Source organism: Myiozetetes cayanensis, unplaced genomic scaffold (assembly GCF_022539395.1).
Source record: "Myiozetetes cayanensis isolate MyiCay16 unplaced genomic scaffold, myiCay2020 scf5-8, whole genome shotgun sequence".
Taxonomy (NCBI): domain Eukaryota; kingdom Metazoa; phylum Chordata; class Aves; order Passeriformes; family Tyrannidae; genus Myiozetetes; species Myiozetetes cayanensis.
This window is the reverse complement of record NW_026087742.1, coordinates 25,452,291-25,468,366: the sequence shown is the minus strand read 5'-3', so window position 1 is coordinate 25,468,366 and position 16,076 is coordinate 25,452,291. Positions and strand designations below refer to the sequence as shown.

Here is a 16,076-nt window from a genome sequence, read left to right as displayed (position 1 = left end):
TTTTTGTTTTCCAGTTGTGATAAATCATATAAAGGCTGCTATAATCTGGTGCTTTCTCAGTGCAGAGTGTTTCATTGCCCATGACTTTCTGATTTTGCAAGATAAAGTACTGCCTTACTTCCTTTTTTCCCCAGGCCTTTCGTGTTCTTCCTTTTTGTCTTAAATGTCAGCAGAAGGACGTTTAGACACAGACCACGGTAAACACAATGGTAGAGATTGTAAAGAGACGAACTGCCGCCTTTGTTTTCTGTCATACTCCTATTTTATCAGGTGTACCATACAGGAATTGGTTTCACTTTGAAAATGTTTCCCTTGGAAAGCATGGGCAAGTTTCCTGTACATATTTTGATTACAAAATTCTAAGCTAAAAACTTGATGGCAAGTAGTTTCTTTATATTTTTGGAAGTGGGAAAAATCAAAGGGTTTTTCTTGGCTTTTCAGTTGTTTCCTCTTTCATAGTCATTGATTCTGCAGTTACGTGAAGAAAAGTGTGCAATGTGTTGCCTGTTTGGGTTTAATCTTGGTTTTGAAATATTGTTGATAAATAGCTGAGGGTAAGGAGCAGAGAGGTGAAGACCAGAAGAGATATTGCTTTCTATTTTTAAGCTTATAACCTACTTGTTCCAGTTTCTAGAGGTGAACTGAAAATTCTGTAGGTCTGACCCTTTAATATTTGGTTTACATTAGACTTTAGGAGCACAAACAAAGTCCATAAGGTCTCTGAACAGAAAAATCTCAAATAAGGTTATTTCCCTCCGAAGCCTTTAGCTATTTCCAACTGCCAGCTCCATAAAGAAGGTAATCTGGCATTCTGGATTCATGTTGTCTAGGTGGGTGTTGAGATGGCCGCCCATAACAATAGTGATGTAACCCTACAGGTCTGAGGTGACAGGGACATTTTAACTGGAAACAAAGAGGCTTCTCTTACAGCCTGAAGAACCTCTGTGATTACTTCCATACTTTTTCTGAGACTGAAATTTTTGTATATTGCAATGAGTTTAAATGCCTGAGGCTAATTAAGCCCCGTGGTATGTGAGTGCCTTGATTTTGCCAAAGTTTGGGATAGTTCTTATCTACAATTTACTTCTTTAAGAACACAGGATATAAGGAGTTTTATGTAATAAGGGGGAACTTCAGGGACACAGTTTTATCTCCTCCTCAGAGATGGAATTCATTGTCTGGATATTCAGATCAGCTGTGATGTAACCTGTGTTGATTTGCAGTGTCTGTAGTTGCAGCTATTCCACTGAAATACCTACCTGTGATCCTGAAGGCTAACATGCTGCTTTTTCATGAACGTGGGGTTCCCACAGCATCTGGAAGGACAGAAGATTATTCTTTCTTATTAGAACAGCTATTTCATTAAGCCATTTATTGTCAGGCCTTTCCTGCTGGGTGGGACAGCCATTTATCATCAGGCTTTCTTCCACGTCTCCTAGTCCCAACACCACACTGCCTCAGCCGTGGACTGGTCTCAGGGAAACGGTGCCCCAGGGCTGTGAATGATGTGTCCCAAATTTGATGCAAGATGGAGGAGTCCTGGGACACCTCTGCTCTTTAGAAGCACAAGTTTTAATCAAAAATCCTCACATGTTTACATTTCTGCTGTTTAGGTGAGCACACCCCAGCCTGACAGCTGCCTAGTACGTGGTCCTGTCCTGGCAGGATTCACAAGGGTCCTGTCCTTGTGCCTTCCTTTCTGTGGCCTTTAGAATGTAGAGGTGGTAATGGGAGAGGGGCTTTGCATAATGTGAGAGGGGAACCCAGAAGTGTCTGAAAAGGATCTCTTTTCTATGCTAAGGACAGGCAGATAGAAGTATTAATATATGTATTCTGTGTATTTCAGTTCTTAGACATCTAAGTAAGTGCATTGCCTCAAGAGTGTTTCTTCTGAGCACAGAAAATAAATGTGATTCTCGCTCTTCACTTCATACCCAACTAGTCCTCCAGGCAAGTAAGAAGGCATGGGGCAGGCAGGAAAAGGCAGCACATGGAACAAGTGCCTGGCTCCAGATTACAGCCAAGGTGGCAGTAGCCTCTCTTCTCTGGAGAGAAGTGAACCTCTAGTTCTGGGTAGGGTGGAGCTGAAGAGCTGCCAGGGCTTCTCCCCTGCCCCCGGCTGTGGAGTACCTTTACTTCATCATTCATCACAATTAGTCATACCACCTCATCTAACTCTGTATTCTTGAGCTGCTGGGCGCAACCTGGAGATGGCACCAAAGAGGAAAAGGGTAAGTGCCTCTTTTCGGCCCAGTGAGTTTACCAGACACAGTTTCAGCAGCAACTTGAAAAGTGAAGAGACCCTTGTCTCTGAGTGCCATCTGTGCCTCCTCTGTGCCCTTCTGCACAGCACCTGGATGAGGTTCTGAGGTAGGAGTAAGGAGTAAGGTGCTTAGGATGAGCTGTCTTGGAGTTAGAGAGGGGTTCAAGGCAGCCTAAGTCCTTGCTGGGACACCTGAGTAAAAATCTGAATACTTGTTTTTCTTCCTCCACCATTTTCTTTTCTTTTTCTCAGTTCAGCAGGTCTCAGTAGTAACAGTGAGGAAAATAGAGTTTGGTGCCACTGTCTTATGAAGTTCTGCTTTCTGGCCAACAAATTAAACAGGAGTGGGTGCAAGGTGCTAGGCACAGGAAAGGAGCTGGATGTGTGAGGGAAGAGGAGCCTGGGGCAAGTCAAGCAAACAAGGAAACAGGAGAGCTATGCTGAGTGCAGATGTGTGCTTACCAGCTCAAGCTTTCTTGTCTGGGAACAAATGTGATAGGCAGGCTGGTCTGTACCTGTCTGAAACAAAATGCTGGCTCTCATTAGACTCACAGGGAGTTAGTCTTCCTGCAAACTGTTGCAGTTTCCTTCAGACAGTCAGATTTGACATGTTTTTATACACATACACACATATATATGTATATGCGTAAAAATACGCCTTTTCAAGTCTCTCACTGGCCACAAACCTCAACTAAGCGAATTCCGTGCTCTCACTGCCCTGCAGCAAGGCCGGTTTTTTTCTAGTACTGCAGGGAAAGCCCTGTTCTGACACCCCCTGTGCACCCAGATTGTACTCAGCCTGTGGGGCCATGGGGCAGGTGATGCAGGCAGGGATGCTGTACTGGTGTTGGGATGCTGTCTCTGGTGACCCCACCAGAAGTCCCTTCCAACTCAGAGTATTCTATTATCTTTTGCATGTAGAAACTCATAACCTTTCAGATCACTTTCCTGTTCTCAAATATGGCTGAAGGGGAGGTCAAAAAACCTTAATGGCCTGACATCACATAGAACTTGTTTCTTCAGAAAAGCTGACTTGAAAAAAATCCAGTTTCATCTTCCCTTCAGAAAATGTAGGCAAGATTCAGAAGAGATTAAGAAGAATATATATAGCAGCAGAAAGCTGGAAGTGGCAGCAGGTGGCTGGAAAGCTGCAGGGAGGAGGTGACAGCAAGAATGTTTGGTCAGCAGCCATAGCAAAGGCAAGTCTGCACAAAGCCAGCGTTGATGGGCAGTTTAGCTGCAGCTGCTTTTGTCTACAAAGAACTGCTGCCAGCTGGAAAGGGTATTGCTTGATCACTTCAAACTCTGTGTTTCCTGTCGCAAATCTGGAGGACAAGAGAGATCCATCCATCTCTTTTGCTGCTTTCTTTCTGTGTTTCACGTGTTACCACATCTCCATACCATATCTGCTTCTAGTTTGCTATTTCAGGGTTAAGCCAAGCACCTGTGTGTGATAATTGTGCCCCTTCCATTAGTCAGTGAGGGACAGTTTAGTCTGACACATGTGCTGTTTTGCTGCCTTCTTCCTTCACCTTTCCCAAGTCACACTGCAGTGGCTGATGTCCTTCTGCTGGAGCACGGATTTGATGTGTGACAGCAACAGCTTATGGAAATGTACTTTGGAGTCCAGCATGAAAATGGAGAGATGTGGGCTAAGGTTAAATGAGGTGTCTTGAGTTTGTTTAGTTTCATTCCTGAAGCTCAGCACAACCCTGAAGAGAGAAAGCTACTAGCAAATTCAAAAGAGAAAAGGTATATGTGTGAAGGGAGTTGTTTGGTAGTGGAGGTGTTTCTCTGAAGAGTGTAGAAAGTCTGAGAGAGATCCCAGGGCAGAAGTTCTCCCTCCGTGTCCCAAGTGGTGTCCCCAAGCAGGGGATCAGTGTTGTCCTGCTGCAGCTGTCACATTCCCCCATGACATCAGTTTGCAGAAATTTTGTCATGTGAGGCTTGGCCTGGGGCAATTTACTTGTGTGTGCTCTGGGCCCAGCAAAATCAAAGGTCAACTGGTACCTCCTTTTAAAACCTTCACAGTTTTAAACTAAAAGAGGAGAGATTTAGATTAGATGTTAGGAAGAAATTCTTTACTCAGAGGGTAGTGAGTCATTGGAACAGGTTGCCCAGGGAATTCATGGATGCCCCATCCCTGGAAGTGTTCAAGGCCGGGCTGGATGGGGCTCTGAGCAACCTGGTCTTCTATGATGGGGGAAATACCCAGGTCCTGGCTCGCTTCAAGTGGGGTAAGGACAGGTAGGTAGTGCTCATGCTCTGAGAGCCCTTGGGTATGAGGCTGGATGCAGAAAGGGAGGGCTGGGGATGACAGCAGCCTCAGTAAATAGTCTGATAATAATGGACTCTTGGACAAGAAGCTGAAAGAACAGTACAGAAATGCTCCTCCCACTAGTCAAATGCCACATAATTTTAAATGCATGTTTAGCTGAATGAGAAAGACACTCTGCCTAAATGGGGAGATGTTTGTAAATCCTTTGTTGGATTTTCCAGATGAGGTTCATATAAATGGGAAGAGCTGTTGGCTGGGTGGCCGAGCACAACACAAAACAGTTTGCATGGAAACAATCAAGGATGTGTCAAGTACTCCCAGACCAAGCCTGGCAGCTCTACCAACTTCAGAGAAGTCTCTGAAACACAACAGTTCCCAGGGCTGACAAATCCACAGTAAAGTTGGACTTGTTGGTCAACAGGAAAGCAGCCAACTTCTGTTCCACTTGTCTTTTCTTTGTATACTCCCCAAATAAGCCATTTTCCACATTCCTCTGGCTGCTGTTAACCTAGGCCATGGCATTTTGACAGGTTCTCAGTTTTCTGTCAACAAGTGTTCCTGGACTTTTCTGCAAGTCCAGGGACTGCAGGTCTGCTCCTGCCTGTCCTATTTGCTAATGACTTTGGCTTCACCACTTTTTCAGTTTGTTTCTTATGTCAGGATATTCAGAAACAACTCCCTAAAATTAGCAGACTAAATAGGGACAGGAAAGCATGAGGCATCCCATTCCCAATGTAATAAATGGGCCATACCCACACTACTCACAAAGAGTCTAGGAAGTAAATTATGCTCTAAAGATTTTTCTGTACATGCTATAAAAAGTGTTACCAGTATACCTTCAGAAAAATATATATGGGAAAGCAGCATAAAACTTTCCCTAGAACGGGCTAATTAGCAAATACAATAGAAATATTACTCAGAAGTCCTTGAAGAAAGGGAGAAGGAAACCATCAAATCTTGCCGGTCTCCGTGTAATGATCTGGTGCTTAATGATAGGAAATGAGAGGCAGATAAACAGGAAAAGGAGGAAGGAGCTGGCAGAGAAGGTGAGGTATGGAAAGAACAGATCACCCAGAGCAAGTACTCTGGGAGGCTCTGATAGACATCTTTAACAATAGGAGCAGGAAAACAAGTTCAAAGAGAACTTAATTTCAAGTAAATCTCGGGTCAAATGAGGGTAATTAGCCATTCATCAATTCTTGTGTAATGTGGCAAAAGGAAAATATTATTCCTTGGTGTAATTTTAATGACACACATTGTTTCATTTTTGTAACTGTGCTCCTTTATGGCCTTCACTGTTTATAAATTAAGACTTTTTTTTTCATCCTTACATTTTTCTAGTTACAAAGCAACCTCTGAATAATCCAAGACAGGAGAGGGTCTCCCAATCTTCTTGCAGTGCTTTGCAGACCAATCCTTAACTAAAGACATTCACACTGCTCCAGTTTACGTGTCCACAATTTAGGATGTAGTGGCACAGGGGCTTCCTCCACTGACTGGTAATAGCCAAGAAAGCAGTATTATGGGGAAAATAACCCAAATGCATCATGAGTTTCTACTAATGCAGCTCCTGTTTTGCCAGTCACTGGATTAGTTTTTTGTGGGTTTTTTTCCTGCATATCTCACTTCTTTCTCTGAGTCTCTCAGGGCTCTCATGATGATTCTCTTCAGCCCATTTCACTACAACTTCCTCTAGTAATTCAGAGGCTGCAACTGCTTTGTGCTGATAACTCGTAAATACATTATTCAGCAGTGATCTGTCCTGTGCTCCCACCTTATCAGTCTCAGGGCAGATGTTTGGATCAGATCAGCTGGGCTGGATCCTCAGCTTTCCTCTGGCATTGCCATGCATGGTTTATTTCACCATCTCTCTGCAGTGATGCAGTGCTGTCGTTCTCTAGGTTGCTTGCCTTTTCTGCATGAAGGTGACGTTATGATTCTTCTCCTCTTTTCTTCCCACACCCACACGTGCAGGGTCATTTGCTGTTCCTTCCACCAACATGATTAAAAGAACCAGTCTTTCCTCTTTGTCACAATATTGAATATTGTTATCAAGTCATCTTGTCTCACTATTACTGCAGCTTTTATCCTAACCTCTGCAGCAACCACTGGTACTCACTAATAGTTAATCTGAAGGAGGCTGTTAAAACATCTTTATTTTTTTGATTGGCTTTGAGGCTGTAAATACTTAGTTGAGGCCTAAAACTTTGATCTTGTATTACAACATAAAAGACATACAAATGTTTGAGTGTATCACATGTAGAAGATGACATCTGTGTCAAGCCATTGGACATCACAGGGGTGTTAACACAGGTTAACATCCCTGTGTTACAGATTAAGTGTTTGCTTATATATGTTAGTATTGTACACAAATATTAAGTATTTTTCTGCTGATACGTAAATATTCTCAGCGGTCCCAAAAAACTAAACCAAAAATCTAACAAGCAACAAACAAACAAAACACCAACAGCAAAACAAACCCTGACCGGAGTTCTGCCTTGTTGTTGATTTTTAACTTCGGGAACTTCAAAGCCGCGGGAGGCGCTGCCGCCGAGTCCCCGGGCATCCCCCGCCCCTCGCTCGGCAGCCCCGGTGCCCCTCATGGGGGTGGGCGGGGGCGGTGCCGCTGCGGGCACGACCCCGTGGGGCGGTGCGGGGCGTTCCCGCGGGACGCTCGGCCGAGGGTCCTGGCGGAGCGCGGCGGGGCTGCCGGCATGTCGGGGCCGTGCTGCCCGCAGTGCGCCCAGCCCTGGGTGTCGCCGCGGCTGCTGCCCTGCCTGCACTCGCTGTGCGAGCCCTGCCTGCGGCGGCTCGGGGCGCTGGACGGGGAGCCGGGGGGCGCCGCCCGCCCCGTGCTGTGCCCGGTGTGCGATGCCGAGGTGTCGCTGCCGCCCGGGGGCGTGGGGCAGCTCACCCCCGACTGCCTGGCCGGGAGCCGCGCCGGGGCGGCCGCGGGATGCGACCTCTGCGCCGACGGGGCGGCGGCCGGGCGATGCCTCACCTGCGGGGTCCGCCTCTGCCCCTTCTGCTGCCGCGCACACAGGTGAGGGGCGGGCACACCCGGGCACCGGGAGCGCGGGGGGAGGGGGCGCAGTGGGCAGGGGCCCGCGCAGAGCCAGAGCAGAGAACCGGCATCTCCCAGCTCGTTCAGTCCTGGGCGGGTTGATACCCACCACCCCCTCCCGGAGGATGCGAGGTACTCGGGAGGGGGCTGGCAAGCTGCTAGCATAGAGTCGTAGAATATCCGGAGTTGGAAGGGGCCCACGAGGATCGTCGAGTCCATTATCTGGCCTTGCACAGCAGAGCCCCAAGAATCACACCATGTGCCTGAGAGCATTGCCCAAACTCTTTGAACTTCTTGGGAGCAGGCCCGTCATACCTATCATTGGACATTAAGTCCAAAATCGGGTCACCCTTTGCCCATGGCAGTGTCTGCATGTTCCTTTGCATCTCAGTTTAATATTACTGGGCTCCAGGGAGACTGACAGGGCTCCATCAGGCGTGGATGTGGGCAGAGTACTTAGCAGGACAAGAGCCTCATATGTTGTGCTGTCCCACTTTGGAGAAGGCACATCTTCCAAGGGAAAATGGGGAAGTTAAGCTGCTGGTCTGCCTCCCTCCATCTCCAGAATAATTTACTGCAGTTATGTGTAAAGGCACCCTTAGACAGGGTGAAAGGTGGTAAGTGGAAGCCCTGCCTACCGTGGTTGGTACCTGCTGATGATCGACCCACGTGCTTGCCTGTTAGGTGGTGTAGGAATTGTTGTAGGAAGAAGAGGTGACTGCTACAGAGCTAGGAATTGAAGAGGAGGCAGCTGCAGTGGCCTGTAAGCTGGGCAGCACTATAGAAGAAAACTGATAGGAAGCCCGAATGGCCTTCTGAAGCAAGGTGACAGGCAAGGTCAGAAAAGCACCCAGCAACACTAGACAGGGAAGCCTCAGCCTGGGTTAATCAGCTCAACCTATTCCCTCCACGTTTACTGTTCCTTTCCACTTGATTAGCAAATTCTTACCCCAGAAGGAACAGAGACATACTCCTCTCTGCCCTGCCCCCCTGCAGATACTGGCGCCTGCAGGGAAAATGGCTTAGACTCCAAGTTACCTTTTCACTCCCAGTGTAATTTTCAGCATACCATTCTGATTAGCTAATGCCTCATACCTCATGCAAGCTGCTGAAGAGTGATAAACTCAGACCTTGAATAGTAGCCCACTGCGCCGAGGAATAACTGCAGAAAGGATAAAGCAGTAGAAAATTTGTCCCCATGATCCACTTTGTACAGTGTTTACTGCTATCATTTTTTTCTCCCCACTAGCATCTGCAGACTTGCATTTGATTTAGTTGATGTCAGACTAGAAAAAGGGCCGAGGAAAGCCATTTTAAAATTATTTCCTGGTGTGTGGGGAAGGTTTCTGTGCATCTGAGTGCCATGGTTGTGCTCCTTCGGATAAGTGAGAGAGGTCTTAGGCTGAAGTCAGTGAAGTGTGAATTTGAAGGTTGTAACACTAGAAAGGCTTTGAAAATGTGCTGGACCCAAGGGAGATTAGTGGCAAGCAAAAGGAGTAGCGTAAGGGCCGTGTTCTGCCCCATGATGAGGTTACCAAAGCAACTCTACAGAGCTTGGTCTTTGGAGTACTTTGCTTGTGACCTGGAGCTCCCATTGCAACTGCCACAAGTCATTGGTGCAGAAGACAAGGAAGGAGAGAAAGCTTTTATAACCTGCTCAATAACTAGCTCCCAGCAGTGCCCAAAATGGCATACAATGGAAATATTCTGGTGCTGCCTTGTGATGTGGTGGATGTCTGGGTTATAACAGCTTCTTTGTGTCCTATCCTTGGTCTACGCTAAGCAGGACCTCACCTGGTGGCCAGAAGGAAATGGAGTTTGACTTCTGGAATACTAAATGTTTTATTGTTAGACTGTGTCCTGGCAGTGGCCTGAACTGGATTTTCCCTCTAAGGGATATTAGAGCTCACTTGCCTTAGCAAATTTAAAGCTAGTGAAAATCCCTGGGCTGATGGCTGAGGAGCTTGGTACCTCCTGTTCCTCACCAAAGATGACTGCTGGTGAGTGATTCTCTTTTAAGGCATCTCCTGCCACCTCTCACTTTGCAGCGCTCACCACCTCCAGCTGCATTTGACACAGCAGGCTCTGGGTATCATTGTGACTATCCCATTCTGTCAGGCTCCATCCAGGGGCTGCTGGCTTTAGCAACCTGACAGCCCATTTTCACTGTCCCATGTGTGGCCATGGTGGGACACACGATCCTTGTGTCTGGAAACAGTGCTGACCATGCTGTCAGGGAGGCTCAGGGAGAGCAGCCCCTAAGGAGCCGCTTGCAGATGCTGCCCTCTTTTGTGTGGATCCTTGTCCCCTGGAGAGCACAAGTCCCTCAGTAGAGACCGGAGGGAGCAGTGTGTACTATGACTTGCAGCCTGTACAGAATGGCATTTGCAAAGGGTCTCGGTGTTTGTGTTTTGTACCCAGCATGCATAAACTGATTTGTGGTTGCTCCCTTCTAGGAGGCAGAAGAAGACGGCTTCTCATGCTGTGACGGAGCTGGAGAACACCAAGGATTGCAGCCAGGCCGGGAAGCCTCTCCTGTGCCCTTCCCATCCCGCAGAAGAGCTAAGGCTGTTCTGTGAGCTGTGTGACCAGCCGGTGTGCCAGGAGTGCGTGTTAGGCAGACACCGTCACCACCCCTATGACTTCACCGGCAATGTCATCCACAGGCATGGGGATGCCCTGCGGAAGCTGCTCAAGAACACCCAGCAGCACGTGGACACCCTGGAGGGTGTGCTGAGCCAGATTGATAACATGGGCAGTGCCGTCTGCAGCCGCGCGGAGGCTGTGGCCACAGAGATCTGCTTGTTCGCCACTGGCTATGTGAGGGCGATCGAAGAGCACCGGGACCGGCTGCTGAAGCAGCTGGAGGACTTGAAGGTGCAGAAGGAAAACCTGCTGCACTTGCAGAAGGCCCAGCTGCAGCAGCTGCTGCTGGACATGAGGACAGGCGTGGAGTTCACAGAGCACTTGCTGATGAGCGGCTCCGATCTGGAGATCCTCATCACCAAAAGGGTGGTGTCAAGCCGTCTGACAAAGCTGAACAACACTGCTTACAGCACCCACCCCAGCGTGGATGACAGGATCCAGTTCTCTCCCAGGGAGAGGGCAGGGCAGTGCTGTGGCTATGAAGTTTTTGGGGCCGTTCTCAATAAAGTGGTTGATCCGGCCAGATGTACCCTGCACGGGGAAGGTAATGGGGTGCTGTGCAGCAGCTGAATGGGAGTGCACCGCTCCCTGAAGTCACCTCTCTGTTCTCTGTATCCACATGGTGTGCAGCTTAAGGCCCTGTTGGCTCCCTGCTATCCAGGCATTAACCAGGGGCAGAGGTAGAGCCCTACCAGAGGTTGAATTGCTTGCCTATGGGAGCTATGCTGGGGAGGGAGCCAGACAGTTATTCTCATCCAGATGTACAAATCATGCTGGAACTGCCCTCCACGCCATCACTGACCTCAGCATGGAGCTAAGGTACAAGGAGAGCAAACCTAGGCCAAAGACCACAGTTCGTTCAGGGGATGGGAATGGCACCTGCAATAGCAGGATGTGCTCAAGCTGTTCTGAAGCATGAGCCCAGGCAGATCCCCTCTGTGGCTAAGCGAGTAGGTTCATTCCCATTACAGCTTCTGCTGAGATTGCTGTGAGAATAACTGGCATCAATGGTTTCATGGATATTTGCTTACTAAGGACTTGGAGTAGAGTGAGCAAACGGATGGCCACAGAGTGCGGCCAGCTCTGGTCAGTAATGGCCTGTGCAGGGCAGATGAGACAGACCCAGGGCTCATTTGATCCCTTCCATGCCCAACTTTAAGTGTTGGGGTCTCTGGGGCTCCACACTGCACAGTGGGGCAGTTCCTCTTCCCTCCGTGTTGTGTGATGCATCTTGAGACCTGGGAAGGTGCCGGCTGGGCTTAGAGTGACAGGCAAGAGGGTCACCCTGGTCCATACAGACTGCTGGGCTAAACCTGCTAAACATCTCTCAGCGCCTATGACTTCCACTCTCTCCCGATACCCAGTCATATATTGACTTTTCCCTGTGAGTGAGAGCAGCTGTACACCTCAGAAGCCAAGTTCTGTTTGTGCTCTGATGGGGCCGCAACACTGCAAAATAGGTGGGTGGTGGGAGTCATGGCTAATACGAATCCTTTTTGTTCCTGTTTCTCTGCCTTGCAGATCTCCACAGTGCCCGTCAGAACCAGCGGACTGGCTTTACCCTGCTCTGCAATGACACCACGGGGGAGCGGATGGGGCAAGGAGGAGAGGCCGTGAGGGTCACCATCACCCACAAGGACAAGAAAAACTGGTGGGTATTTCACCCAAGAACTCCCTGATCACTGGGTTTGCCTTTCTCCTTCCCTTGCCCTGGCTCCCTCCTTGCTTAGGCAGGTGGGAGGATGTGCTTTAGCATGTGGGTCAGAATCTGTAGAGGAAAAGGCACTACTCTTCTTCCCAGATGTATAGCAGTGCTTTGTACTAGTTGTATTCAGCTGCATGGAGCTTGACAGATTTGTATTGTTTTTGAGTGATTTGGGCTTCTTAAAGGATTCAGCTCTCAGTGGGTGTTGTGAGACACCGCCAGAGTGAGTTGTTGCTCCTTCTCACTCCTACCAGCAGAGACACCCAGGGTTCTTTTGTTAACACCTAATAAGCATAAATCATCGCCACTGCTGACTGGTTGTCCCAAGTCAGACAGTTTACCAAGCTCAGGAGCCTCTGACATTTGATAGAAGTGCTAGTTCATGTTCTGGAGAAAATATCTGTGTTGTGACTTTGTTCTCTTTACCATAGTTGTAAGTGTTGAGTACTTTAACGTATTTGGAGGTTTTCTAGCAAAACCAGGAAAGACTGCACTTGAGCTCATGTTTCCACAATGAAAATGACAAAAAATGTCTATTCTGTTTTATAGTAGCTGGAACTTGTTCCAGGAAGGCTGTTGGTGGGATGACCTGATAAAAAAAAAAGGACAGGATGCTAAAACTGCTTGTTATGGGGGAGTATTGACAAGGCACACAGAAGCAGTGCTGGCTGCCCAGATGCTTATCAATAGAGCATCATTGTTCAGGAATATTGTTCCATTGTACCTTCCTTCCTTAAGTGCACATACAACATAGGAAGGCATGCACATAATAGTGAACTTCACTTGGTGGGGTAGAGGTTGCTGTGGCCACATTAACACAGATTCTTGCTCTGGAGTGTATGCAGTTGCTACATCCGTTGCTGAAAGCTGTCTGGCTTTGGTTTGAGGCACAACAGCTGCAGAAGAGTGTGAATTGTCACCACACAGTTCATGGCAGGAAATTATGTAGGCAGCTGTACTGATGTGAAGTGGTGGGGGGTGGGGAATACAGATTATGAACTGTCATGTTATGGGGCCCAAGAGACTAATTAGTGGGGATTAGCAAGAACACCTATCTCTATGCAGAGCTGCCTGATAATTGTCTGTGGAAAGCTCTTCCTTCTCTCTGTAGAACAGGCAGTCAGTCCTCAAGTAACTAACTGATGCTTTCTTCCTGGCACTCTGTTCACAAGGATTCCTTGTGAAACTCAATAAGCTTCACTGTGAAAAGGGAGAGTTTACCAGCAGGGACCTAGAACTCGTCTAAGCATTGAAGAGAAGAGTGGTGTCAGTGTAGCTGGGACAGGGGTTGAAGTGATTCAAACATGCTCTGTTATATCCTGTCTTCTTAGTGGGTTTTTCTGTAGGTAACTGCTTGCTGAAGCTGTGAACTTACCCCATTTCTGTGGGCTCTTATCTGATGGGATAATCTGACCTGCAAGTGTGCTGTGTGTCATTTTCTGCCTTTTCAGTGTGCTACAGATCCTTGCAGCGCAGCTATCTTTGTGTGACTTCCTTTGTATGGTTACTGCAGCTTCCAGTAGCAGGTGTGTGTAAAAGCCACTCAGTGCTTGAGCGTGGCTCATGTATCCTTTCAAACTTGCTTGAGACCCGCAGCTGCTGCATGAAGAGCTGACTGTAAATCTAGGCCAAACTGTGGTTCACATTTAGAGCAATTCTCTGCCAGTCACTGACTTCTTGGGCTTCTCTCTGTTTGCAGTGCAGTCAAGCCAACAGTGTGTGATAATGGTGATGGGACCTACTATATTTCCTACAGCCCTGAGGAGCCAGGCTTGTATGCTGTCTGCGTCTGTGTGAAAGGGCAACATGTACAGGTAGCATTTCTTGTTTCTCTTGCACTGCTTCTTCTTTACCTTTCCCAAGTGTTTGCTTTAAATCTTTCTAAGAATTACCTCTACTACATAGCACTTTAAGGCTGGGCTTAGTGACCTGTGACTGACAGGATCACCCAGCTGGTGTTTGAAAACGCAGTCACAACATCTGGTAGCATCCAGTGCAGCAATCTCTCTGTTTGCTTGTCCACTGCAGGGCTCTCCGTTCACTCTGATGGTGAGACACAAGTTCCGTGAGCACCAGGGCGTGTTCCACTGCTGCACGTTCTGCTCAAGCGGAGGGCAGAAAGCTGCTCGCTGTGCCTGTGGTGGGACCATGCCAGGTGGGTGCTCAGCTTTCCCCACACTGCTGGGATCTGGAGGATTTGTTGCACCAGGTCCTCCCTGGTGTATGTGGGTGTGAGTCGATACTCTGGCCCAACTCCTGCCTTGCACACGCACCACGACTGTGAGGGATGTACATCCATTTGTGCTGGTGGGATGTGACCGCAGCAGTAGAAATGCAGCAGGACACACTTAGGTCTTTGTAGCACATCCCATAGACAGAGACCTCTGCAGGAGGTGTGGCAGGGCACCTCAGCCTTTCAGCCTTTCTCAGTGAGGCTGAGCAGCATTGCTTCTATACTGTTCCTGTTCAGTGCTGATATGCTGGGAGGCTGTGGGCTGTGTCACGCAGTGAGCAATTCTGTACTCTGGAGAAGCCTCACTCCTTGTTTAGGACAAGAGTTCAACTCCCTTACTTGTTTAACCCCAACCAGCTTCACAGGCTTTAAACTACATGTGTCATTGTGTGGTTTACATGTTTTTAGTATAGATCTGACCTCTTCCTTTTTCAGTGCTTGATCTGTATCTAGCTCTGGCCATAGCTACTAGCAGCTGGCATGGGGTTCTGGAGGCCCATGTATTGGATTGTTCTACAGACAGGGAAGGGGATGGAAATCTTCAGCTTTCCCAAGCTATTGGGACAGGGCAGTTCCCTTTGGGTGTTCTTCTTTCTTTATGGAGCCCTGGCAATTTTGGCCTTGAATATGCTGTGTTCTCATCATCACGTGCTTCCCCATTTTAGAGAAGTCCTGAGGCCATTGCCTATAACACACTGGTATTTTCTGGCCCGCTTTGGGTTGAGCTGCTGGTGCCTCTTCTCTTGCAGGTGGGTACCAAGGCTGTGGCCATGGACACAAAGGTCACCCTGGCTGCCACCACTGGTCGTGCTGTGGACAAGTGAAGGAGAACTCGGAGTGCCTGGGTGGGCCACCCAGCGACACCTCACCGAGGAGTTTGCTCAGGACGGTGGCACTCTGAGCAGCCAGGTGAGCTCCTGCGAGCCCAGGGCACTGCTGCTGGCTGCTGCATGAGCACCAACCAAGAGGATCCCTGTGATCACTGCATAGCCTTGCTGCCAGAAAACTGCATTGTGGTGGATGTGACCTGAGAAAAGGGGATGAGGGAAAATAAAATTGTGCCTTATGTTCCATCCAGGGGTGTGCGCGCAGAGTTATTTTGTTGATTGAACGGAAGCGAATTCTGGGAATTTTACTGCTGCCTACACTCCTGAGGACTTGTGGCCCATGGGATCATGCTCTAAGGGGAGACTCAACCTGAACAGTTACCTCACAGGAGGGTCAAGAGGTGTCCTATTCTGCAGGATTGACAGCTTAAGCTGTCCTTCTTGATGAGGCCGAAGCTGCTCATTGAGGCACATTCAAAAGGGTTTTGTGCCTTGGGAAGGCTTGGCAGCCTGAATATGGCTTCTGCCTCCCTAGGTGATTCCAGACTTGCATGTGTGCATATAGCACAGTTACGCTTCTGGGAGTTGCTCTTGTGTTTCCAACTCTTACACTTTCTCTGGGTAAACTGTAGTCTCATTATACCCTCCCTGCAAAGTAGGAGCGAGGTGGGTTAGTTTTGTATCTGAAAAAAGTCCAAGAAAAACTCATGGCACTGATAAGAACAGGAGAGTATCAGTCATCTGGTCTGTATGTTCTCCATGGAGATGGTGTGGGACATAGTGCTGCTGGCAGTGATGTAGGAGCCAGGAGAGTACCCGGCTCACCAAGGGAAGATGTGGGGGCATCAGCAGGGGCTTTGGCTTGGAGTTTGGGCATCAGTAGGAACAACAGGTGCAAGTTTGCAGTTGTCTGTCCTGACCTGAGGCAACTGGACAAGAGCAGCATAAGGAGATGGAATACAGCAAAACTGGATTTGGCTTATGGGGCCTTGGCAAGGCTCTGTTTACAAGGAGAGCTTGTCCCATTTACCATAGGGGAAGGGAAATGGTATCTGTGATG

The 16,076-nt window shown here is 48.4% G+C and overlaps 1 protein-coding gene across 1 annotated transcript; it reads left to right on the top strand.

The window, feature by feature from the left end:
* Positions 1-7,255: 7,255 nt before the first annotated feature.
* TRIM45 (tripartite motif containing 45) lies at positions 7,256-15,262 on the top strand. The gene is made up of 6 exons (XM_050333964.1): positions 7,256-7,584; positions 10,062-10,795; positions 11,773-11,902; positions 13,656-13,770; positions 13,985-14,111; positions 14,939-15,262. The coding sequence occupies exons 1-6, from the start codon at positions 7,256-7,258 to the stop codon at positions 15,088-15,090; spliced, it is 1,587 nt and encodes a 528-aa protein (XP_050189921.1). The 3' UTR covers positions 15,091-15,262.
* The last annotated feature ends 814 nt before the right edge of the window (positions 15,263-16,076 follow it).

Excerpts from the sequence above, each read along its gene's own strand:
- TRIM45 (XM_050333964.1), top strand. The coding sequence starts at position 7,256 with ATGTCGGGGCCGTGCTGCCCGCAGTGCGCCCAGCCCTGGGTGTCGCCG. Across the intron at positions 10,796-11,772 it reads ATGTACCCTGCACGGGGAAG|ATCTCCACAGTGCCCGTCAG; the intron begins GTAATGGGGTGC and ends TCTGCCTTGCAG. Across the intron at positions 13,771-13,984 it reads TGAAAGGGCAACATGTACAG|GGCTCTCCGTTCACTCTGAT; the intron begins GTAGCATTTCTT and ends TGTCCACTGCAG.